General features: G+C 44.2%; 1 protein-coding gene across 4 annotated transcripts in view; it reads left to right on the top strand.

The window, feature by feature from the left end:
- EPHA10 (EPH receptor A10) overlaps positions 1-25769 on the top strand; it is a 1640855-nt gene that overhangs the window by 1388704 nt on the left and 226382 nt on the right. For all 4 annotated transcript variants that reach the window (XM_078681220.1, XM_078681221.1, XM_078681224.1 and 1 more), the window contains one exon: positions 2073-2134. In XM_078681220.1, the coding sequence (XP_078537346.1) occupies positions 2073-2134 (62 nt within the window). The remainder of the gene's footprint in view (positions 1-2072; positions 2135-25769) is intronic.

The following is a 25769-nucleotide window of genomic DNA, read 5'->3' as shown; positions in this document are numbered from 1 at the left end:
TCCATAGAGCTCCTGCGTCAGGGAAGTACCTTTAAGCTCCTTTTTGTCCTCTGGGAGTTGCTGCCACCCCTGTCCAATCATGTTCACTACAGGCTTTTTTTCCATTTAGTAAGTGGGTCAATTGTGGCCAAAAGTCTGTAAGATCACCCTAATGTCCCACTTGTAAACATGGGTAAGTGCACTGGCGCGAGGACAAAGCAGCCACAACCCACACTAACTGCAATGCCTGATCAACAAACCACCATTGACAGGATGCTTAAGAGGGCATTAGGAGCTGTGGCCATGGAAATTGAACTGGCAGAAAGTTGCTTATCTCTGAGCACAGATATACCTGTACCCCTTTTCAGCCAGAATGCCTCAACCTCTCCATCAGTTCTGGTTCCGGACTCTCCTATACTCCATCCAAGCACATGCGCAATGGATCACGAGCCACCCAGCACCAAGCAGCATTTTGAAGCTGCCCATCCTGGTCCATCTCATAAAAGCAAACGCAAATCAATAGCAAGCGCGGGGACCAAATGTAAGAAGTGTCCCGCAGAACATTCGATGACTGATGACTCAGGAGAGGTCGAGATGGGAGCTTCCTTGCATGGAGACATGGTGCAGTCACCCTGGGTACATACATTGGTGAAGGATCTGCAGGCCCAAATGAGGGTTACTGTAAAGGACGAACTTCATAATCTGAATGAGCGGGTAGACAACCTTGCATTACTGGTTGAATGCTGGGTTTGTAAGACTGAGGCAATCTTAAGGGGGGCTGAGCCTGTATATCACGCGAAATCACAGACAGCCTCTTCTATCACCAGGTTGGAACCCACAGTGACAAGCAATACACCCCCCATCTTAATCCAAAAACATACTAGCCAGGAGGGAGTAAGTAAATGGCTGAGTAGCCTAGCTAGGCTAAGGATAGATGATACCACTAACTGTCAGGGGCAATCTCAGGGGCGAAAGGCAGGGAGAAATAGTAGGTTCCATACAGCAAGATCACCTGTTCGTGAATATCTCTCACAAGGGATTAGTCATAGTGGTGGTGCGAGGTGCACCCCACGAGAAGAAAGCTACGAAGCAAGACCATTCTTTCCAGTCATCAATCTTCCCCTCGGCCTCAGCCCATAAGTAATCATTCTAACTGGCGTCCCAGAGCTGAACGAAGGCTCTAGGGAATCCAACTCAGCACTTACAAATAAATGTATATTTTGATTAGCCAAGCGTTGACAATTTTCATACATTAACGCACACAAAATACTCATGACACGCAGGGTGGGATGGGTGGGCTGGAGGCCGAAAGACGTCCCAGGGGACTGTGTTGTGATCAGTTTCAGGACCCCAAGGGTCGTAAAAGCACTGCTAGATGGGAACTTTCGAAGGGTGGATGGGGGCATAGGGTCTCCCCCATTGGGCTATTTCTATCCCCCCGGCATTAACCCATTTAATAGAAGTCAGGATGGCTATGAGAGGGGGGCGTGGAACCAGACCAAGCTACACACTACTCTGGGACAGAACTAACCCTGTATATTACTCTATAATCTACCACTCTATAATAAATAATAGGATGATGATCAAATTCTGGTACACAGGAAGGAGTCGGTCCAAGTAAGTACAGTGCTTTCAGATTGATAGTATTGTTCAGTAAGTTTACATGATTTACATTAAAACCTTTCCCCTTTGTTTCTCCTGTTTCTTATGGTTACCTGCTTCACCATCATATACTGACCAGCACCATTGTTGCAATGTGCTTTAATACATTCTGCTTGGTCAAAGCTGAAAAAAAATGAGAAGCTTCTTTGGGAGGGGAAAACTTGAGGGACTCCTTTGTTCTTGGGGCTACTGATGTAAATCTGGTGTTAGCCAAGGTCTCCCTGTCACAACATTCTGACCACACCCCATCCCACCTTTACATAATTTTGAATTCTTTCTAAACACCTGATCTGCATTTCAAAAAGGACGAGACAGTGTTCATGCAGTGTATGTGCACATTACCAAAGAACACATTGATTAAACTGTTTAAAAAAAATAATTAATTTGCATCTTTCTTTGAAAATGACATTGCTTTTTATGCCTTTTAACAGGGAATACAATGATGAATGTGATGGAATTCATGTCGAATGGTGTTTTGGATTCGTTTCTTAGGGTAAGTCCATTTTCATTTTCAAATCTGTAATCGGTCAGCCACATCAAGAGTATTAACAGTGACACCTTTTAGTGGAACTCATTTATTAATAATATATATTTGAAATTAGAGAAAGACAAAATGGTTTTAAACAAATTGAGTCCTGCCAAGTTCTAATGGAGACTAAATCGGACTAAAAAGCCATTATAAAAAGGAACACATTCAAAACATATAACATAAAATGAAATAGATCTGAACATATTCATTAGTCTCTAATTAAAGAGAGAAGAGAGAGAGTAATGAGTTTCGACACCTGTATTACCTGAGTTCGAAATCTTTTAAAAATCAGAAGACAAGACCTGTTTGGCAAAACAGGAACGGTTTGTTTAATTAAACATTAGGGCTGGGAGAACAGTAAGGTCTGAGGACTGTCTCAATTTACAATTGGTTTGTGTTCTTCTTTATTACAAAACATGATGGGTTATAAAAGTTTCCGGCGTACCATATATGGTGAGGAATGTTGGTTACTGCCTTTGGATTCCTAAATTACTTGTCTGATGGTTACCACAGGTGGGTCTCGACCTTGTTTGGACATAATGTGGCCAGTGGATAATGTGTCCAGGTATGTGGCATGAGGAAAGCATTATCACTGCGTGTGCTAGGTTCGGATTGGCTGTGGGTTCCTAACTCATGTGGCATCTGACTTTTTATGGTGTTTTTAGGAGTGTACATACCCCCTCCGGCCATGTGCGCTTTATTAGTGCAATCTCCCTTGATCAATGTAATGTTGTTGTGCCTATCTGTGGGAAGAGTTTCCTGCCTAAGAGTTTGCCTGCCTGCTATACCGCACCTTGGTCTCGGGCCTGCTTGACTACATATTTGAGAGTTGAGGTTGAGTAGAGTTCACAATGTGTAACTCTAATAATAAGGATGAGATTTCATTTTTATCGATGAATGCATCAATTTTCATATTAATATTTCCCTCTCTATGTGATTCTTCAACTATATTACCCAACTCATGAATTTTAACAGTCATTTTATTTGGTGCCTGTTGTTCCTTATGCTCGCTTTTGACAACAACTACCTTCCTAATGACTGGCATTCTTCCCAGTTTCAGAACTGGCGTTTTTACAGTAGGAAATCTCAAATTGCATAACCTCACATATCAATAGCAGCAGAATCATACCTGGCAACAGTAATTTACATTAACCGGATACCCATCATGGGAGCCAGGGGAACCAATTTGAAAACCACTCAAAGTAAGGGGCACCTCCCTCTTCGTGCATGTCTCTTATAGATTTTGCAATTCTGGAATTGCATGCGTCAGTGTCCCATTGTCCATGTCATTCCCTGGGATGAACATGTAGCAGGCTGCTTCGATCTTGACACACACTCCTCCCTCCATTGCAGTCATTAAGTTCAGTACATATTGGTGCTGCATTGCCCTGAGGAGGAATGCTCACATTTATTCTTTGATAGAATGAGACCAATCTCAGTGCTGTTCATCATTTTGAGCATCTCCCACTGGGCTATTATTAACCTGCGGATATTAACTTTTGCTTGCAGGGTGTAGAAGGGTATTGACCCCCCTGCTCCAGCTGTGCTTCCATGAACAGTTTAAATCATCTGGAATATCTTTGCATTGTGCCCAGCCAAAATCGTCCCCAGCTCCCCTTTCACAAGCTTGGTGCAGCAGGCTTGTCTTTTTCCTTAAGAGGTGCTTGTATGAGTCTGATAGCACTTCTGCAGGAATGCCCAGGGTCGGGTGTGCATGATGACCAGGGAACACAGTCCCCTCCCTCCAGAACTAAACTGTGCTCGCCGTACTTCCATTGCTAATCCATCAGCGTGGAGGTGTCCCATTACATATACAGAATTTATAATATCACTCTGCAGTTAGCATTCATGTCCATCGGAAGCCTTCCTTTTCCTCTGAAATATAAGGAATACAGTGTAAGTTTCAGTACAATCAAGGGTTGTCCTTTCCCTTCTAACCAAGTGTATCCCCCATCTTGGTGTCCCAAATATCCTGACATGGGGTAGTTATACTTTCATTCAATCCTCCCCCCCTGTAACCCATTTTCCTTTTTATCCCCAAGTTGGATGGCTCTACTTAGGAAGTCAATGCCGGGAGCCAATTTGCTGTTTAAGAAGACTGCCCCAGTTGGAATGAGCCACTCTGGGTCCACAAATGGATGCTGGACCAGACGTGTTTGTGCACCGAGGTGGGGTTTTTGCCGCCTCCAAAAGACTTTTCTCCATGAAATTACGGGCCATAAGATATCTTCCCCGGTTGTATGACGTATTCATGCATGCTTTTACAATGCATGCCTTTACAACGCGGGCAATACAACAAACGCGTTGTTACCACGCGCTCCATTACAACACAAGTTGTTACAACAGAATATCATAGGTGCTAATTAAACTGATTTCTGAAAAGACTGGTACCAATTTATGCACCAAAATTCATAAAGGCTAGTACAGTGGAGCTTCACCAAAAACTCAGGGTGAGTGCCTAATTTGCTGATATATGCTGGGACAGATAACCCAAAAAACTGGCAGATCCGGGACGTCTGGTCACCCTATGCTGGGGCCTCTTAGCTTACTGACTGTCGCATGTGGGGATGTGGATTTGTAGGGTCCTATCATCCTAGGCACAAAAAGAACGTTCTTCATATCACCAAAGATGGCTTCATTTATAACTGAAATGGGGGCTTCCATTGACTTTGAGGCTTTAGAGCATTTGGGAGCACTGTCGGGACTGCATGCCATGAAGGAAATGTTACCGAAAAAAAACAGGGAATGATTCTGATAAGGAGTACAGAAGTGGGAATCCTAAACTATATTCAAAACATGATACCTCTGACACCATTGATAACATCTTCTTTTGTACCAGTTGGATTTTTTATTTATTCCTGGATTGCAATTAAATACACATCAAATTATTTTTTGTTTTCACCAAGACATGTTGTCCCTGTGCAGGACTTGCTAAAAAATTTGCCTGTTACTTTGAATGGTGTATAAAATATGTACAAGAAAAAAAATCAATACTCTAGACATATAAACCATAATTACATTAAACTTACATCTGAACACTTCTCAAGACAAATGACTATACAATTTACACAAAACACATGACTATACAATTTACAAACATAAAACTGTGCAGTTTTTCAGGCAGAAAGTAGTCCTACTCATTTCTTAGATAGTGGTACAGGGACTCCTCTCATTAAGGTCCTCACAGTACACTAATGTTTTGTAAGGCAATGGAAGGTTGTCTCAAAGTTTGAACCCAGATTAGAGCCATACAGAATGGGGTCTAAGCTGTCAAAAATTCTGAACGCGAATTTGTCCTGGGTTCTTTAGGTTCACCTCTCAAAAGAGTATAACCAACGCATTTCGACCTTCTGCGTGGCGCTTCTTATACCAGATGTCTTTATCAGAGTGGGTATTTGACAAGGAGGACTGGTGGTACCAATTCTGGTCTTTAGGTGGTGTAAAACTATTTGGCTCTACGCTCGATAGTGGTCTTGGACTGTAATTGCTGGCATGTGGCTTCAATCTCGGCCTCTGGGAGAATCACCCCATTCAAAAGCTTCCGCTCGTCCCCAGACTGTGGTCGGGTGGGACGCTGCAGACCAGTGTACTTCCTTCGGGCACTCGTATGTCAAAGCAATGGGGAGCAAGCAATAAATCTCGATATTCCTCACGCTGCCAGTCTCTCGCTGTGGTTCTGCTGAAGGAAATGTTAAGCGTTGGCATGATGCCCAGTAATAGGTTCCTTCCGGCTTTGCAATTGGAAAGCGCCCCATTGACTTTGGCTACGGGACCCAAGTGTTTGCTTTCTAAACAGTTTTCTAGATGCAGTCCTCCCACTCATCAGACTGCCATGCCCCTGGGGTGTGATCAGTGAACCCTGCCCTGGGGGATCAGTGGCATATTGGGGCCAAAGTTAGGCAAACTGATTATTTTGAGCTCCTGTAGGATGACTATGCCGTTAGTGTAGATGCCGAATCGACACAGCCCCCATCTACCCTGAATTCCTGGACACAAGTAAACATTTTTGGACCCCAATCATGTTTGTTCGTCCTTTCTGATCTGATACAATTTTTAGGGAAAGGAGGTATCAAGATGCTGTCATCGGAGGTGAACTCCAGGCGGTTAAGTCACTGGGATTATTATTACCTGTCTTCCTTTTCTAGGGGGTCTTTTTTATATTTTCTCTCCGTGGTGGCATGAAGGCACTACCTCCACACTGTCACCCCTCCGGTGCCTGTGTGTATTAAACATGGCCCATCATGCTGGGTATTTGTTGCTGTGCTTGCTGGATTTCGAGCTTGGGTGAACACCATGTTTATCTGCGCTGCAATTAGGCTGCTTAGCAGGCTCTTAAAATCACCTAGTGCTAGGTTGATCCCTGCTGTTTTTTCTCGAACCATGTTATCCATTTCCATGTCCCATACGGCAAGTTTGTTCTCAACCCCACTTTGTCCATTTGTGCCCATTGCACTTATACAATCCCTGCCATGCCCTTCTGCAGTAATGGCTATATTCTCATTCTAGGTGACTCTATGGGTTTCTCCTCAGCATAGCGCTCCCATCTTGTGAGGCATTGCGACATGTAGAGGAAGTCCCAACTGGGGATTCATCTTTCATGCCTGATGCAATCCTTTGCTGCTGTCATGTCACTTGCTCAAACAGTCCTTCCCTCGGCCAAGGCCTGTCATATTGGTCCTTTGCCTCAGTCTAATCTGGTAATAAGTCACAAAACGAGTATGTAAAAGTCTTGCATTCCTTTTTGGCTATTATCTCCCTCTGGGTTAGTTTATTTTGGTTGTGCACCCGTGCGTATCAGCGCGTATCCTCGTCACTGCTTCCCTCATGTGGATGCACAGGCGTCATTTTGTTTTTATTGCGTCGTGGGTGAGTAGATACTTGGCTGCCTTGTTCCTTTATTTCTTTGTCAGCCCCTCTCCTTTTACGCCTGGATGGTGGGGCTCTGAGAGCTGCTAGTAGCCTTTCATGTACCTCCGACTCTTTCCTGTTCTGCGCACTGTACCTGGCCTTACTTTCCTCATGTAAAGAGTGTGCTGTCTTGTACTCTCGATCTAACTTCCGGTTGCATTCCCTTTCTCTCTTGAGCATCATCTAATGTTTCTATTCCTTTCCCAATCTGGCCTGTCTCTTTTGTTCTAAGCTATGTGCTGCCTTTGTTAACCTGTCCTGCAAAAATACATTCCCTCCTTGGCTACCGGGCATATCCTGTAGCGCCACCCTCGCCATCCGTTTCTAGGGACTGGAGCTCCCTTCCTCTCTTGATCTTGACAGTTAATGACTTATGCTCTGACCATATCTTTTTACTTGCCGAGTCATTCACTACCCTTGTTAAAAAACTTTCCCTTACGATTAACCTGGAGAGGGAAGGGACTCATGGGATATGGTGCATCGTGTAATGATTGTGTTTTTGTTTTTTTCCCAAGAACAGGATCATTGCATTTTTTTATTTTAAAATTTGTGGGATTCTTCAAAGTATTGTTTCTGATCCCGCTGAAATATTGAGGTAAATAGTTAACACTTTTCTAAGGGGCATACACATTATCATCCAAAGGCCGTGTGGGAACAACTACAATTCGCTGGTCGACGCCGTGACGTAGACACGTGTTAACGCGGGGTTTCTGGTTTCTAGTTACCTTACCAGATCCCAAATCAAGTCGACTGGATCGTTGGTACCTGTCATTGAGTAAAAGATAATCTACTACTAGGTTAGTCAATTAAGAACTTACACCACTCTAAATAACCACTGACCAGTGATAAAGTTTAAAGATTTAATATAAAGCCAAAGATAACTGAAGATACAAACTTCTCAAGATAAGGTTTAAAAGGTATACTGGTATCACTATAAACATAAATTCTTTGAATAATCTGAGTCTACAAAACAGAATAATAAGTACAAGTTCGAAAATCATTAGAGTTGCCAAAATGGATACAAGTTGCAACTTAAGAGTCATTACAGAAAAGAAAATTCAGGTTGGTCTGTCCCTGCACTAGACTAAGTGACATCCCTACTTAACAAGATCTTTACCCCAAAAGGTGTCAGCTGTGGTGACTTCCTAAGAAGATCACTCACTTCTCCTTGTCTCTTCTGTAAATCGGTCTCTTGTGATCAGCCTATCTGCCTACCCAACCGCTCTCTTAGGCTTCCAATATCATCTGCTCTACACTCCTCCCGGGTCGCTTTCCCTAATACAAAATCACATTTCCAATAGGAACGCCCCTCGGGACGCCCCTCACGTGGTATCAAATTTGGCGGTAGACTCCATGATGGTACTCTTCAAGACCCTCGTTAAAGTTGACCTTGGTTCCCAGGCTTCTTCTCCAGCGCGCCGGTACCCCCTGAAATTCCTGGAGACTCCTACAGGCCTGCGCCAAGCGCCACTGAACAAAGCCCCATTCATTTCAACTGATTAAGACCCCTTGCACCTGCACACAGGCCATCCTACAGTGGGCCTCAAATTCCAGGCTCCACCATATCTATAGGTCGTAAAACATATGTAAAGCACAGTACTTGGCGCCTCTCGACTTCTTCTCTAACGAGCACATTGCAGATCAAAGGAACGACATTATCTGTTCGGGCCTACTTGATTTACATGAAGCGGGTCCCTGCACTCTGAAAACATTTAACTTGATTTAAACAGTATTCTTAACTAACACACGTTTCTATAATGCCTCACATCTATAAAACATATATTTCAGTACTAAATGCAATAATACCTTTAAATGAACAATGTCAACCCCACCTCACATTATTTTAGCAGCACGTTTAGATTTACTGTGAGTTGCCATAAGGCCTACACATTTCAACTGGTTTGCAAGGCTCTATTTTCCTCTTACATGATCACTTTAACATGAGAACGTGAGGTTTTCATATTCATTACAGCATTTCTACATTAGTCTTCACATTGCTATGATTATTGTTACCCTACTTGAACACTCTATACATTTCACTACTGGGTATAAGACACTCTTGTGCAAAGTATATTTAAACTAACTACATGCTTGTAAATATGGTGCACTTATACATTTTTCAGATTTGTGCTCTCTCAGTCCCCCCTTTGATGACTTTCAGGAGTCATCACCATCAAGACACCATCTCTAAAATGTAGGACCCTTCAAAGGGAAGTCATGGCAGTACCACTTCTTTTCATCGTCTCCAATGCCTTCAGACTCTTATATTGCGTATCTTGCATCGCTGTCAACCTTTTCTCCTGTTCTCTCATAGATCTCTGCAACCTGTTTGCTTTATACCATTGATACAAACGCACCAATCCCCACAAAGTGATTACACAAATCACAATTATGATGATGGGTTTCAGTATGTACCAAACAATGCCCTTTCCTAGGTTGGCAAACCAACCTCCAACTTTACCCATTCCATGACCTACTTTTTCCCACACGTTTATTTTTGTCAGATCCTCAATTTCGTGGTGAATTGCAGTGATGTTTCGTATATACTTTTCTAGAGGTTTTGAATTGTCCGGAATGTAAGTGCAGCATTCCTGGACCTTCAAAGCCTTGCAAACTCCTCCCTCTTTGGCTAACAGAACGTCTAGAGCAAGTCGGTTCTGAAGAACCATTGCCCTTATCGATTGCATCTCACCCTCCACCAGCATTAATGATCTAGCAGTACTGGCAGATAACCTATCTACGACTGTAGCCAATCTTCTAATTTTGATGTCATTCAGTATCACTCCCAAGATAGGGAATGCAGCACCAAATACATCCCCAATTACTTCTTCAGCACCTAACCCTCTCTTCCCTCTTGTTGGTATTCCTCTCTTTGTCGTTTCTAAATTCTCAACATGATATATTTTGGGGAAGACAATTGCTAGATAGCATGATCCGTACCAATTATCTGGTAGCTTCACATATGCATTTCTTCCACATACAAAATATACATTTGGAATTGCTTGCATCTCTTTCAAAAAATCTTTGGAGTAGTACTCCAATTGGAAAGCATGTTCACAACTGACTTGACCTACATACAGATTCTCATAATAGGAGTAACTCCTGTGAATGCACAGTTTCCCCCGTTTCTCCTTGTCTAAAGCAATTGGACCAAAGCTACCCTTTCTTTGCTGTATCCTTTCTTCCTTGGTCCAATCTGTTTCCCATTGTCCTGAAGCCTTTAGAATCTTCTGCCTCCTGTATCTAGTATCCACCTGCCCTATAAACTTTTTCTCAATTTCTGACACTTGACAAGTCAGATTATTTCTTCGGGCATGTGAAGTATCTAGCGTTTTCCATGGAATGAACCATTTGTGTAGTCTGTCTTCGCTCTTGTAATAGTCCCACTTGTTCAGATGCTTGTAATTTGGGACCTCCGGCAATGTCGAGTCAAAATTCGAGAAATAATACTCGAACCCATCTCGTCCATAGAATATGCTTAACAACAAACTACATGTGATTCCATATGTCAATGGAAGATGATGGTATCTGATACCCTCCTCCACTGAAGCTGGTAATTGCATACAAACGTAGCAATTCTTCGCCTCCATGACATCAATGTATTCGTAAAGCAATTTGGCATAAGCATTTGACCTGAAGTTCCCCTGTGATTCATCCGTATGTAACCTTTTAATTTCCGCCTCTAACAAAGCTTTGTCTTTATCATTGATGTTTCCCTTATGATTAACAGTGATTGTTCTCTGTGTTGACACTCCCTTGACTTCCTTGACTGCAGTTGCATCTCTCTCATGTCCCACTATGTATGAGACAGTAACCACTAAAACTATAAGTGAAATCACCACCCCTAAAAGTGTGCCAACTATACATTTTGCCCTGCGGTTCGGGTTGCCAGCCTCCATGATCTCAAACAGGGTAGTTTTGGCGTTCCTCTATCTCCAACGTCTCCTCCTCTCCGAACAAAGTCTCTCTTTTGAACACCTGGAAGTTGACAATTTACTCCGCAAAACAGTTCTGGAGTCCTGTAGAAATAGACAACCCTAGCCCTTCTCCATCCTCTAAAAGAAAGACCCTACCATTTTTCTTCTTCCACTCGGCGCTAGGTTATCTTGTAGCAATATTTACAAAAGTTCTTTTCAAAAGTCTTCTATCAATCTAAAACTATGAGTGTTCCAAGAAGTTCCACTACTCGCTCAAGCATTTCCAGTCGAAGAAGAGTTCCCTCCAATACTGGATATCAAGAACAGCAAACCGGAAAATCAACTGTCTCTAAAATCAATTTTCTTATTCCGCTCAGGAGAGGAGGATAGACGATGTTGAGTGTCAGCAACCTTTCGGTCTCCGCTCCTGGTAGCAGGAACCTTATTTGCACTGTGATGATCGGATCAGTTCTGATCAGGTTCACTTCCCTGACCCTCCCGGTTCTGTGTCCCACGGACATCTGCAACGAGGTAGGTCCAATCAGGAGTAGAGTACCTTCTGCTAGGCACTCGCACCCTCCTTGATCTTCTGGGACCCTCTTGGGCTTGATCCTGCGTATCGTCTTCCGGATCTGAGTCTTCGGATATAGGAGCAAGCGTTTCTTCTTGAGCAGACCTCAAGCTCAACCTCCTCTTTCTTTCCGGCCAGGTGGCTGCTCCACGCCTTGTTCTCCTATTTCTCGTCCTCACACTCGATTCCTGTTCGCTCTGATACTGATCTGTGTCTGAGTCGTATTCACTGCAGCTCTCCCCTTCAGTTGCGTCTTCGGTCTCACTGCCGTCCTGCCTTCCTTCCTCTTCTGGATCAGATGCGTTCCCAACTTCTTCCGACACCCCCACAGCTTGACTGGTCCCCCTTTGGGATTCTTCTTCCACTGCTGGACTTTCGTCTGGGAGAGGAGCTGTTTCTTCTAGAGGTGCTGGAACTCTTCGAGTATGGGATGCATGGATCCAATTGGGCAGCCCTCCGCACTTCACCGCGGTATTCGTGATCAGGATTACCTGAAAGGGCCCACGCCAACGTACATCTAGGCAGTTCTTCCGGACGTGCTTCTTGACCAGCACCCAATCCCCTGGGCTCAGATCATGACACAGATTCCTTGATGATGGAACTTCAGCCGCCTGCACCTGAAGGGACACAGAATGGATGGCGTCAGACAGTCCCTTACAATAATCCAAGATCAGATCATCTGTGATATTCAATAGGGCAGCAGTTGGAACTGTAGGAAGTCTCATGGCCCTCCCCATCAGAATCTCATGTGGAGAGAGACCTGTCCTCCTGTCAGGTGTGCTGCGCATACTCATGAGCACTAAAGGAAGAGCATCTGGCCAACTCAAAGATGTGGATGAACAGACTTTAGCTATTCGACTCTTCAGAGTGCCATTTACTTGTTCCACAATCCCTGAGGCTTCTGGTCGATAACTACAATGCAGTTTTTGATCGATCTTTAATGCAGAGCACAACATCTTCACAATTTCGCTGTTAAAATGTTTTCCTCTGTCCGATTCCAGAGAGGCAGGCACCCCGAAGCGTGGTATCAACTCCCTGAGCAACAGTTTGGCTACTGTGAGTGTATCGCACCTGCGTGTAGGGTATGCTTCAACCCACCTGGAAAATATGCATACAACCACCAAAACATACCTAAGGCGGTTGATTTTTGGCATTTCAATAAAGTCTAATTGCATTCTATTGAAAGGCCCCCCAGACCTCCCAATGTGACTCAGTGTAACTGGTGTTCTTTTCCCTATGTTTAATTGTTGGCAGGTAACACATCGCTTACACACTGATTCTGCTGCTATCCTAAATTTAGGGCAATACCAAGTCTGCCTAAACACTCTCAGCATAGCATCTCTTCCTAGGTGTACTGGACCATGTATCTGCCTTGCCATGGGATTCGCTAATTCCTCAGGTAACACAGCCCTCCCATCTGCTGAAATCCAAAAATCCATCTCGCTTCTCACGCAACCTGCTATTTCCCATGCCTTTTTCTCTGCTTCAGGTGCGTTCTCCTGCATCACTCTTAAATCCTCCCAAGTGTCTACTGTTTCCAACATCATGCTCAATTCTGTCTTCTCTTCCGCCCCATCTATTTCTACCTTTGTGAAGGAATAGTCCTGCTCTGCACAATAGCGGGCGACTTCATCAGCGTATCGGTTACCTTGTGACACAAAATCTGTATTTTTAGTATGAGCTATACACTTTACAATCGCAATGGCAGCTGGGCCTTGTAATGCTTCCAGCAATAGCCGTACAAATTCTCCATTTCGAATGGGCGAACCAGAAGAGGTCATGTAACCTCTCTGAGACCACAATTACCCGAAATCATTAACCACACCGAAACCATATTGGCTGTCAGTGTATATGGTGACTCTCTTTCCATTTCCTGCTATGCAGGCACGAGTTAGGGCAATGATTTCTGCTACCTGTGCGGAATGTACTCCTTCCAGGCAAGCGGCTTCCACAACTCCAGTAATGGTGCAAACAGCATAAGCTGCTCTCAACCGACCAGTATCATCTCTTAAACATGAGCCATCGACAAAGTAAATCTCATCAGGGTCAGACAACGGCTCATCCACAATATCTGGTCTGGGTTTCGTGCATAGTTCAGTCACATCAAGGCAATCGTGGTCTTCACATTCTTCGCCTTCTATTACAGTAGGTAGTGGCATCAATGTAGCAGGATTCAAAACAGAGCATCTCTTAAGGGTCACGTTCTCCGCAGCAAGGATAACTTGCTTGTAGCGCGTGAGCCTGCTATTGGTCAGATGCTGCGTCTTGGTCCTGGTCATTAACAATTCTACAGAATGTGGTACATACACCACTAACTGGTGTCCCATCACAATACTCTCACACCTCTCAATGCTGACACCCGTTGCAGCAACGGATTTGAGACATCCGGGCAACGCTGCGGCTACCGGATCTAATGTAGCCAAAAAGTAGGCAACTGGTCTACGGGCATTTCCATGGGTCTGTGCCAAGACTGACAAAGCACATCCCTCTCTCTCACAGCAGTAAAGTGAAAAAGACTTCTCGTAATCGGGCATCCCCAGAGCCGGAGCACGACACAAATCGTCTCTCAGCTGCAGGAATGCCACTAGGCATTCATCGTCCCATGGTACCGGATCACTCACCTCCTTGTGCGTCAGTTTCTGTAAGGGTTTTGCTTTCAGTGAAAAGTTAACTATCCACTGTCGACAATAACCAACCATTCCTAGAAACATCCTAACTTCTCTCTGAGTCGTAGGCGCATTCATTTTCATTATCGCCTCAATCCTATCTGGAGACACCTTACGTTTTCCCTTTTCTAACCGGTGTCCCAAATACTGAACTTCGGTCAGACAGTACTGCAACTTGCTCGGAGATACCTTATGTCCATTTTCAGCTAAGTGGTTCAATAAGGCAATGGAATCTGTTTTACAAGCTTCCTCAGTTTCTGACGCAACAAGTAGGTCATCTATGTACTGAACCAGAACCGAATTCTGCGGCAGTACTAGATTTTCGAGATTCTTTAACAACTGGTTGAAGATTGATGGACTGTCTGTGAATCCTTGTGGGATTCGACACCATGTTAAGACGCGATCTTCCATTTTAAAAGCGAAAAGGTACCTGCTCTCTTCATCCAATGGGATTGAAAAGAAGGCCTGGCAAAGATCTATCACTGTGAACCATTCTGCTTGGCATGGTATCTGAAACAGTAACACTGATGGATTCGGTACCACTGGACAACATGAAACAACTATATTGTTAATTTTCCGGAGGTCCTGAACTATTCTAAATTTCCCACTAGGTTTCTGCAAACCCATAATCGGGGAGTTACAAGGACTTCCCATGATTTCTTTTAGTATTCCCTGCTGAATCATTGACTCGATCACAGGCTTTATTCCTGCAATCGTTTCCTGGGACAATTTGTATTGCGGTGTTCTGGGAAACTCGGCACTTGGCTTTACCATGATTTTTACTGGTTCTACCCCTTTAATCAATCCTATTTCCTCACCCGTGAAATCCCATACTTCTGACGCCACTGCATCTCGCAGGTCCTGGGGAAGATCTTCTACAGTCAGAGTAGGATATAGTTCTATGCAAGATTTGGAATGGGCTACCTTAAAGGTAGCGTCATCATCTGTAGTCTGTACCTCCACCCCTTGCGGGGTGCAGTATATTGTGCAGTTCAATTTGCACAACAGATCCCTCCCTAACAGACATACCGGACTCGAATCACATACCACAAACTGATGTTCATTCATATGGTTTCCTATTTTCACAGACACTGGTTCAGTCAGAGGACTAGTCATCCTTTTGTTTGCAACTCCTACCACTTGAATTGTTTCCCCTGACATCGGTAAATCTGGAACCACCACTGATCTCAACGTTGATCGAGTAGCTCCAGTATCCACCAAGAACGTTGTAGGACATCCTGCCACTTCAGCCTCAACAAATGGCCCCCTTTGATCCACCTCTAGGACTGCCCCGAGGGTACAGTCCTCTTCCCTACTCACACGCTGTCCTGTCAATGGGTCAACATAATAACACTTTTCTTCCTCGATAAAGAGAGGCATTTGTTTGAAGACCTTTCCCCCTGTCGCTATTTTCGGGGGCTGTGGGAACTGAGCTCTCGGAGCCGAAGTCCCCCCTTTGACCCCCTTGCTTCCTGGGACTGTTGCCTTTTGAGCTGGAACCTCTTGAACTTGCTCCTCTAATTCCAGCTCTCCATTTTCAGGGTTAAATGGACACTCGCGTCGCCAATGTCCCACCTGGTGACACAAATGGCACTTCGTCGTTTTCTTTAAAGTGGCAAAGTCTACCCTAGGTCTCTGGCCTTCTTCATTATCCTTGTTCTGACCATTTGGCTTTCGTCCCATCCCCTGCTTCTGTTGTCCACCCTTCCCTGCTGACTGCATCTGCACTACCATCAACTTCTCCTTTAGATTCTTTGCTTTAGAATCTATTTCGTCACTGCAGTATCTCGCATATCGCAGAATCTCATCTAGTGGTTTGTTTTGCCAACAGATTAAATGTTGTTGAATCATCAAACAAATATCTGGTCTCAGCCCCAAAACGAACTTTGACACAAACTGCCCTATGTCTTTGGGATCCATTACATCGAGTCCACTATACTGTTTGAATATTTTCAGTAATCTCTCATAAAACTCGTGAACTGTCTCTTTGGGTTCCTGCCTTGTTCGGTCTATTTTTACCCAATCTATATCTTGTGGAGGCACTTTATCCTTTAACCAGGCTATTACCCTTTCGTACTTCTCCATGACACTGTCCGATGGTCCATTAGTTCTAGCATTCCTCTCAGGCTCTGCATTTGGCCACTGGACACTAATCTTGCACGTTACCCACAAATCCCCTGGAACCACAATGTCGAACAAGGTGTTCAAATCAATCCACAATACTTTGGAGATCTTTACAAACCTTTCTACCTGCTTATACCACTCAACTGGGTTTTCCCTCAGTTTCGGAAACGAGTTGGTAAATGCAGCCAAATCTCCCCTACTCCATGGTACATGTACATAGTTCCCATTTGATATCTCTCGCAAAGGGAATGCCTCCATCTGCATTACCCTTCCCTCGGGGGTCATCACATTTGTACTTCGTCTAACTGTGCCCTTTTTCGACCACCTTTCCTCCCATTTGTCCAGTTCTCTCCACACTCTTATTCCTGATACCAACTCTCTTATGTGTGTTTTTAATCCAGTAGTTCTCTTCTCATCTAGGTCTTGGTCTGAGTACTGCAATCTGTGGTTACTCTGCAATGCCCTTGTCCTAGATAAATCTACGGCATACCTGTCTGCCAAATTAGTCAGTTTCTCATGAATCGCTCTAGCCTTCCTAGTAGTATCCTTGGCTATGAACAGCAGCTCATCTTGTTCGTACAAATCAATCCTTTCTAAAGGCACCGTCCCTTCTATAATCTCGTCTAGATCGGATTTTAGACTGGAGACATCAAGCCTTTTAACCTTTATTGCAGCTTTTAGTACTTCGGCTCCAGGTGCTCCTTCCGCATCTCTCCCATCCCAGCTCCTAGTCCTGCGCCTAAGCACTGGTGAGTTATGGGGAGTTCTCCCATGCTCCCATCTCTCTAGGTCCCATGCCCTTCCATCTTCTCGGGGTGGATGGTGAAACACTCCTTCGCGCCTCATAGCCCCGCGTTCCCCATCCTGTCTAGTTTCACGGGATACATGGTAAGATATTCCGTTATTCCCTCCTTCTTCCTCATGCATCTGTGACCTCAGATCACTCGATGTATGACGTGACCTTTCACTGTTCCCTCTTTGCCAGTGCTGTACACTTTCCCCAGGTGCGTGATGAGTGCACCTAAACCTATCCCTGTACTCTTGTGTTCTTCGGTCTCCCTCGGTTTGCATGAGACGAGACATCTCCTCACACTCCATACTCCTACCATTCTGCTCCTGCTGTTCCCTCTCATTCATAGGACATGTAACTCCTCTATTCTCCTGACTTTGACCTTCTCGGCCCTGACTGCTTTCGCTAGCCCCGCAATGAGATACAGTCCCGTTACCTCGGCTTTCCCACTCGGGTTCTGTTCTTACCCTATTACTCGGGGTTACTGCGGACCCATCCCATTCTCTCAAGTCAGCCCTTAATTCCGTATAGGGTTTCGGCCGTGGTCCCCTCAGGTCCATCGGTCCTCTCTGACCTCCCTGTCCTGTGATGGGACCCACAGTCGTATCGAATGGGGTGTTCCACGTTACCGATCCTGGCAATTGCTTCCATGCATTTGTCGTGTTATTCCTCCTTTCCATCTCAATCCTTTCTCTATCTAACCGTGCCTGCTCTTCTCCTTTCCCATGATCTGGATTGTAAATCGACACTATAGGTCCTATGGTAACAGGTACTTGAAGAGCATCCGGTAATCCAAAAGACTCAACCTTTTCGGTGTTTGGCGTCTTTTGTACCACAAACCTTCCCACTACACTCTGTACTGTGTTATTTTGAGGTGTCTCCTCGCCTTTGATAGGTGTCCATTCCGATATAGGGAGTGGTGTAAACCCCTCTATGGCAGTCCCATCTTCCCTTGCGAGCCCTCTATCTTCAATTTCCCCAACTCTCGGAGGTGGTCTGTCTATCAACAATCTGTTTATCACATTGTCCTCCGACTCGCTCTCCTCATCCTCTTCCATGAGGTTCTTCCCACCTACCACCTCCCTCATTGGATACAACTTCTCTACCTCGATAGCCTGTACCCTCCATCTCTTTGCTTCTTCATCCCATTTAGAATCTCGCACTGCTCTTACCGATCGAGTCAATCTTTGTTGACGCCTGTTCAAATTTCTATCGTGTGCCGCCCTAATCCATGCATTAAGGGCCTCGAACTGGGTTGGTCTAGGTGAGGGTTTCAATGAGGACATGGTTGCTTTTAGCCGATGTAACACCTCTAACTTAAACGTCCCGTACTTCGGGAACTGCATTTCCTCATTTCCTTACGTAAGCTTATTCCAAGCCCCAATCCATAATATCGTATGCAGCCCCACATTCGCTGCCATATAATGAGCTGGTGTACCCTCCGGCGGTGCCTCTTCCCCGTAATAATGTTCACTTCTTTTTCTTTTAAAAATCCCTTTCAAACACTTAAAGCACTTCATGATTTCTCTTTTCTCCGCGTTTGTTTACTTCCTGATGACAATCTACCAATCACTGCGCTGTTCTCGCCAACTGGCCTATCCGATCACGACTTCTCACTGACGTCGCACCAGCCGCCCAATCGCGTCGCGGCTCTTGCCGACGTCACACCAACCGTCCTATCGCGTCGCGGCTCTTCACTCGCCACCCTATCTCAGCGCGGCTCTTTCTGACGTCACTCGTCCCCCTTCGCAGCAGTTCCCCTCCTTTTTCAGCTCGTCTCCTCGGTCATGCGTGCATCCCATTCATACTCTGAAAAATGATTACTTCTGTCCAAGCGATCACCTTTCTTGACTGTACGCCCAAGTCTTTCTGTAGTTGTCCCCTTAACTTGACGAAATGTCTTTCCGTTTACTTCCAGACAATCGCCTTCTCTGATAGGTTACTCACACACAGTAACTTCCGACCAGCGTCCGTTACTCATACGCTCACTCTTACACTCCCCCTATCTCGGTCCCACGGCGGTCAATGGTACCTCATGACTTCCGTACTATGGTCGACAACTACTCTGGATGTTCGATACACCCAAAACCACTTAAGCTCTGGCCTGAACTTAAGATTCGCCAGTTCACCCGTTTGCCAGGTAACCAGTTCACCAGGTTGCGCGCGCTCACAACCTTCTCGCAATCACGCTACAGGCATTCAACTCCGCAAGACATTACACTACAAATACAACACAAATCACCGCAATCTGTTCACGCATGACCCTTGTTATACTCACTCTCCTCCGATACTGCTGCTTTCCTCGCCCCGTCTGCACCTTCGGCGCACGATTCTTCCGCTGCTCGTCTCTCGATGTCTAGGGGCCTTGGGGTAAACTAATCTCTCTAGATTACCTTCCTCAAGAAGATAACCATCCTAACTGCTACCAACTGTTAACGTGGGGTTTCTGGTTTCTAGTTACCTTACCAGATCCCAAATCAAGTCGACTGGATCGTTGGTACCTGTCATTGAGTAAAAGATAATCTACTACTAGGTTAGTCAATTAAGAACTTACACCACTCTAAATAACCACTGACCAGTGATAAAGTTTAAAGATTTAATATAAAGCCAAAGATAACTGAAGATACAAACTTCTCAAGATAAGGTTTAAAAGGTATACTGGTATCACTATAAACATAAATTCTTTGAATAATCTGAGTCTACAAAACAGAATAATAAGTACAAGTTCGAAAATCATTAGAGTTGCCAAAATGGATACAAGTTGCAACTTAAGAGTCATTACAGAAAAGAAAATTCAGGTTGGTCTGTCCCTGCACTAGACTAAGTGACATCCCTACTTAACAAGATCTTTACCCCAAAAGGTGTCAGCTGTGGTGACTTCCTAAGAAGATCACTCACTTCTCCTTGTCTCTTCTGTAAATCGGTCTCTTGTGATCAGCCTATCTGCCTACCCAACCGCTCTCTTAGGCTTCCAATATCATCTGCTCTACACTCCTCCCGGGTCGCTTTCCCTAATACAAAATCACATTTCCAATAGGAACGCCCCTCGGGACGCCCCTCACGTGGTATCAAATTTGGCGGTAGACTCCATGATGGTACTCTTCAAGACCCTCGTTAAAGTTGACCTTGGTTCCCAGGCTTCTTCTCAGCGCGCCGGTACCCCCTGAAATTCCTGGAGACTCCTACAGGCCTGCGCCAAGCGCCACTGAACAAAGCCCCATTCATTTCAACTGATTAAGACCCCTTGCACCTGCATACAGGCCATCCTACAGTGGGCCTCAAATTCCAGGCTCCACCATATCTATAGGTCGTAAAACATATGTAAAGCACAGTACTTGGCGCCTCTCGACTTCTTCTCTAACGAGCACATTGCAGATCAAAGGAACGACATTATCTGTTCGGGCCTACTTGATTTACATGAAGCGGGTCCCTGCACTCTGAAAACATTTAACTTGATTTAAACAGTATTCTTAACTAACACACGTTTCTATAATGCCTCACATCTATAAAACATATATTTCAGTACTAAATTCAATAATACCTTTAAATGAACAATGTCAACCCCACCTCACATTATTTTAGCAGCACGTTTAGATTTACTGTGAGTTGCCATAAGGCCTACACATTTCAACTGGTTTGCAAGGCTCTATTTTCCTCTTACATGATCACTTTAACATGAGAACGTGAGGTTTTCATATTCATTACAGCATTTCTACATTAGTCTTCACATTGCTATGATTATTGTTACCCTACTTGAACACTCTATACATTTCACTACTGGGTATAAGACACTCTTGTGCAAAGTATATTTAAACTAACTACGTGCTTGTAAATATGGTGCACTTATACATTTTTCAGATTTGTGCTCTCTCACACGCGTTACGTAGGCTTGCCTGCGACGGCATGTCGGCCGACTGCTAATGGAAACAGGCCTATAATGGAGAGGCCGGCGTCTCGTAATCACCTCCGCGGCGCAACAGAAACAGGCACGAGAGGTGCTGGAGACTTCATCGGAACAGTAAGATACATGCCAGAAAGTAAAATGCTTAAGCAGATGGCAGAGATAATGTAGCATTTATCACTCTGCGGAGGGAGGCAACCCGTAGGAGGAAGGAAACCCTCAGGAGACTCGGGGGCCATGGCTCGAAGTCTCTTCTGCTTTACTATTTTTGGCAGGCACATGGGGAGAGATATTTTGTTATTTTGATATGTTTTAGAGGGCGCATTTATACACCATCTAAAATGTGCACCCTATGTATCCATTTTTGAACACAGGTTGTGTTATCTGAAGCTCCTCCCGCCTGGCGCCATTTCGAGTTTAATCTATCAATAAACTCGGTGAGTTATGGTTTTTTGGTGATGAGTGGTAAAGGATGCAGGCTATGATATGGACAAATGCCTTACTTTAGTTCTTTGATGTGGTATACGAAAATTAAGGCAACAGCAGTTTATATTTATGAAACACGTCTATTTTATTTTAATAATAAGAGCCACAATGTGGTGTGGGGGCATTTATATTTAAATAAGATGCTAATGGGGAGACTTGAAACATCAATTTTGTGTTATACTATCTAATAATGGAGGGATTTAAGAATTGAAATACGAGTATATTATCAATGACAAGATGCGCAAAAATATACTGCTAGAATTGTTTTATATCTCTCCACAGTATTTGTATTCTGTGATGGCGGAATTGACCTCCACATGGTTTTGATCTACTTGATTGTTCTTACCTCCTTATTGCCTGACTTAGGTAAGGGGTAGACAAGACTGGGACGGATAGATGTCCTGAAGAAGACTGACGTGACCTGTTGAATGTGGGCACTATAATATGGTCGAAACATGTTGGCTATCACAGTTTTAGGAGTTGTGTTTTAGGAACTTGATTTCCTTCATAAACACTTCCCATCCTTTACTCATTTTTAATCCTGACCGTGGAACCTATGAATACAGTTTTGACAGGTATCCATGAGCCAGTTTTATAGCACTATCTTTACTGCACCTTTTTCTACCACTTAACCCATTCTTGGGCTAACACTTTATCTGTGATCACTGTTTGTCCCTTTTGTGTTTGTCTCCCTTATTGTGTTTTGTGATTCCCCGTCCCTATGCTCCGCCCTGTGCGTGGCTACGCCCTGGCGTTTTGTAAGCAGACCCAATGATGAAGCACGTCACACACATTTGTGTGTGAGTGAGGGCAGTTTTTCAAAACACATAATTGTGCCACTGCTTGTTTATTTATTCACTCGAGGTTTGGATCTCTCCACTCCTTTATGTGTTTACATGTGATACTAGGGAGTTCGGGGTGGTAGAGTTGTTTTCGACCCTCTCCCCTTTTCTGTGAAGGATAACTGATTTAAGGCTAACAGCCCAGATCAGCCAGGCTAGCTTGAATCCAGTGGCAAAGTTAGCAAGGGACCCACGTCTGGGCATACCCTGTAAAACGTAGGGTGAATAAAGCAAACACAAGGAGATGGATGGAGCGCTGAAACTTTTCAGACACTCACCCTCAGTCACAGATCTGGGTTGAATCCATCATCGCTCTTTACTCACTTCGCCACCCCAGTTCAGACGCAGTTATATGCAAATCAGTCTTGACCCTGTGCCTCATGGGAACAGTAAAGCCGAACTGCCAAACCATGTCTTCCCTGGACCCGAAACAAGCATGCAGGGACCAGTTTTGGGCTAACAGCTTTTATCTGCCAGGAAAGCTTGAATCCAGTGACAAAGTGAGCAAGTGACCCACGTCCATCATCTCCTTGTGTTTGCTTTCATCGCTCTGAGTTAGCAGGGTATGCCCAGACGTGGGTCCCTTCCCCCACCATTCTTTCAATATACCTCTCTCCGTGCCAACACTCTCTACCTGTTTCCTACCACTCTCTATGCTTATGTCTACATCTCTATACCTCGCTACTATAGCTATATCCACCTAATCTGTCTACATGATCTGTTCTCTTTCCCATTCACCTCCCTTTATGTCTCCTTCATTTACTTCACCTCTCTCTAAACCTCATCTCTAATTATCTCATCTGCCATTTTATTGCCATCTTTCAGTTGCTCATCTCTCTTAACCTCTCTCACACTGTACCTCACCACTCACAAATGCACCTCTCTCTCTACCTTTCCCTTTCTACCTCTACATCCTCTAACTCACATCTCGCACTACCTTACTCCTTTCTCCCCACCTCTTTTACTCTACCTTTCAAAATCATTACCTCCTCTCCATGTGTTCTCTCTTCTTCACCACTCTGTTTACCATATACCCTCTCTCTCTCTCTCTCTCTCATCTCTCTCTCTCTTGCTCTCTCTACCACTATGTAAACATCACCTTTGTTTTTCTACTTCATCTCTGTCTATATATATAACCTTGTTTGTATCTCTATCTTCCCCTCATTAATCTCTTTCTCCATTTATTGTTGCTGTCCTTCTATGCTTGTTACCTGTTCTGAGTTGTTATACCTCAAGCATTATTTTACCTATCTTTATATGTCACCACTCTCTCTATACCTTGTATCCCTTTATACTTCTCTCACTAGTTCAGACCTTTACCCGTCTTTCTCTTCTTCCCTTTCTTCTCTCTTACTCACCCCTCGGCTTCACACAATCTAAATTTTCTTCTCTATATCTCTCTACCTCTCTCTGAAATCGTACCTATCTTGCTACTTATTTTTCTATCTTTTTTAGGTAAGTCTCTGTAGCTTTTTTTCTTTTTACCTCACCTTCCATCTTTATCTTATATCTTTCCCTACCTCACCATCTCTCTAAATTATCTCTACCTCCCTTTCCCCTCTACTTTACCTCTCTCGCTATATTGTTCTCTTTACCTAGCTCCTCCCTCTTGCTTTTTCCCATTTCTCATACTCAGAGAAGCCAGAAGTCGATGTCCAGCGAGAAAAATATTCACTTAGAAAGAAGTGAGTAGGACAAAGGGGAGTTAGAGGTTTATAGAATTAATCAGATTAATTCCATCCATCTTGTGGAAATCCTGGTGCAGCATTTTGATTTACCAGTAGGGAAAGACAATATCAGTTGTGAAAGGGGATGTATTTGTGACTACGGATAACTGGCTGGCAAAGCCACAATTTCAAGCCCTATGTGCATATTATTCACTTGTCTACTAAATATCCACCTAGTCTCTCTTACTGGGTATTTTGTACATCCTGGGAAAACGCTGGTTATTGATTGATTGATTGATTGATTGATTGATTATGGGATTTATATAGCGCACAAATGCCCAAGGGCATCTAGGCACTATGCAGACGGCTGTAACAGGGATTCAGATGTAGATGGTGTGGCTTAGTTTGAGAATAGACTTAAACAATGTGGACGGACCCAATATGTGCACGTTTTACAATCACTGTTTGTAGTATGAACATGGACCCATTAGGTGTTATTAAAAGACCCCTCACACAACAACTTAGTTGGTTTCATGCTTCATCATTGGGGTCCCAACCGGGCGGCCGAGTGCCCCCCGGTTGTGCTACGACGCCTGATTACAGCGGAGCTGGTGTTGTGCAAATATATAATGTCAGGTGAATAACTAAAGTTATAAATATCTCTGAGAATCCTTGCCTCAAATTTTATTATTGGCAACTCAGGATATGGTTAAAAGTAATATGTGTAGTGCAAATATTCAGGAGTTATTACCGTTAGTTAGCTATGTGTGGCAGTCTACATGTTTCAGAGTTGTTTTTGTTTGCGCAAGGCGTCACAGATCCAGGGCTCTGATTTCTTTGTGCCCGTGCTAGTGCGATTTTTTTACGGTGCTAGTACGTTTACTGCCGATTAAATCCAATTAGTAAAACTATCTGTTGCCAGATTTGCTTCAGAATTTAGATCAGGTTTACAGGCTGCTAGAGTGTATTGCATCTGTTGGGGGCCTATGCTCCTCCACTTCCGTCCTTTAATTATCTTATGTGGAATATGCCGGCTCGGAAGATTATGTGTGGTGGTTACTGTAAACAGGATAGCCCTGTGGTCTGACCAAGGGATTGGCAGAACCTTTTGTAATTTTAGGTCAGGATTGGACGTAAATATTTCATCCAGAGTGTGACCAGCTACATGTGTAGGGTACATGACCTTCTGTTCCAACGAGGCGTTGGACATCAACTCTATTAGTGATGCTGTGTAATGATCTTCCGAATTTTCTAGGTGATAGTTAAAGTCACCTAATCTGCAGTAGTCTTCTGAGTCCATGCTTGATTCTATAATTGGGCTGATAATTTCCTCAAATTTGCTTTTGGTGCCAGGGGTCTATATAACAGTGTGCCCTTGAAAGTGTAAGGTGATTCTGAAGGAAAGTAGTTCACAATCGGCGCTGCTACCTGCTGGGAACCCTTTTATAGCAAGAGAGTTATTGACTATAATCGCTTTGCCTCCTCCCCGTTTGTCTAGTCTGTCATTGTTGATGATTGTAAATCCTTGAGGTATAACTAGAGACAGGTCAAGATCAGAGGTACTGTTTGTCCAGGTTTCAGTGACAAAGGCCATGTCTACTTTGTGAGCTGTCAGCAGCTCTCCAAATTCTATGTTGTGTTTGATCAGGGAGCGCGTATTAATGAGCAAACCTGTGAGCGACTTGGGGGGGGAGTGTTTGCTCGCCTGAGTCATGCAGTGCATTAGA

This window comes from Lissotriton helveticus, chromosome 3_1 (genome assembly GCF_964261635.1).
Source record: "Lissotriton helveticus chromosome 3_1, aLisHel1.1, whole genome shotgun sequence".
NCBI lineage: Eukaryota > Metazoa > Chordata > Amphibia > Caudata > Salamandridae > Lissotriton > Lissotriton helveticus.
The sequence above is the reverse complement of the archived record's forward strand: the minus strand, read 5'-3'. Positions and strand labels throughout refer to the sequence as shown.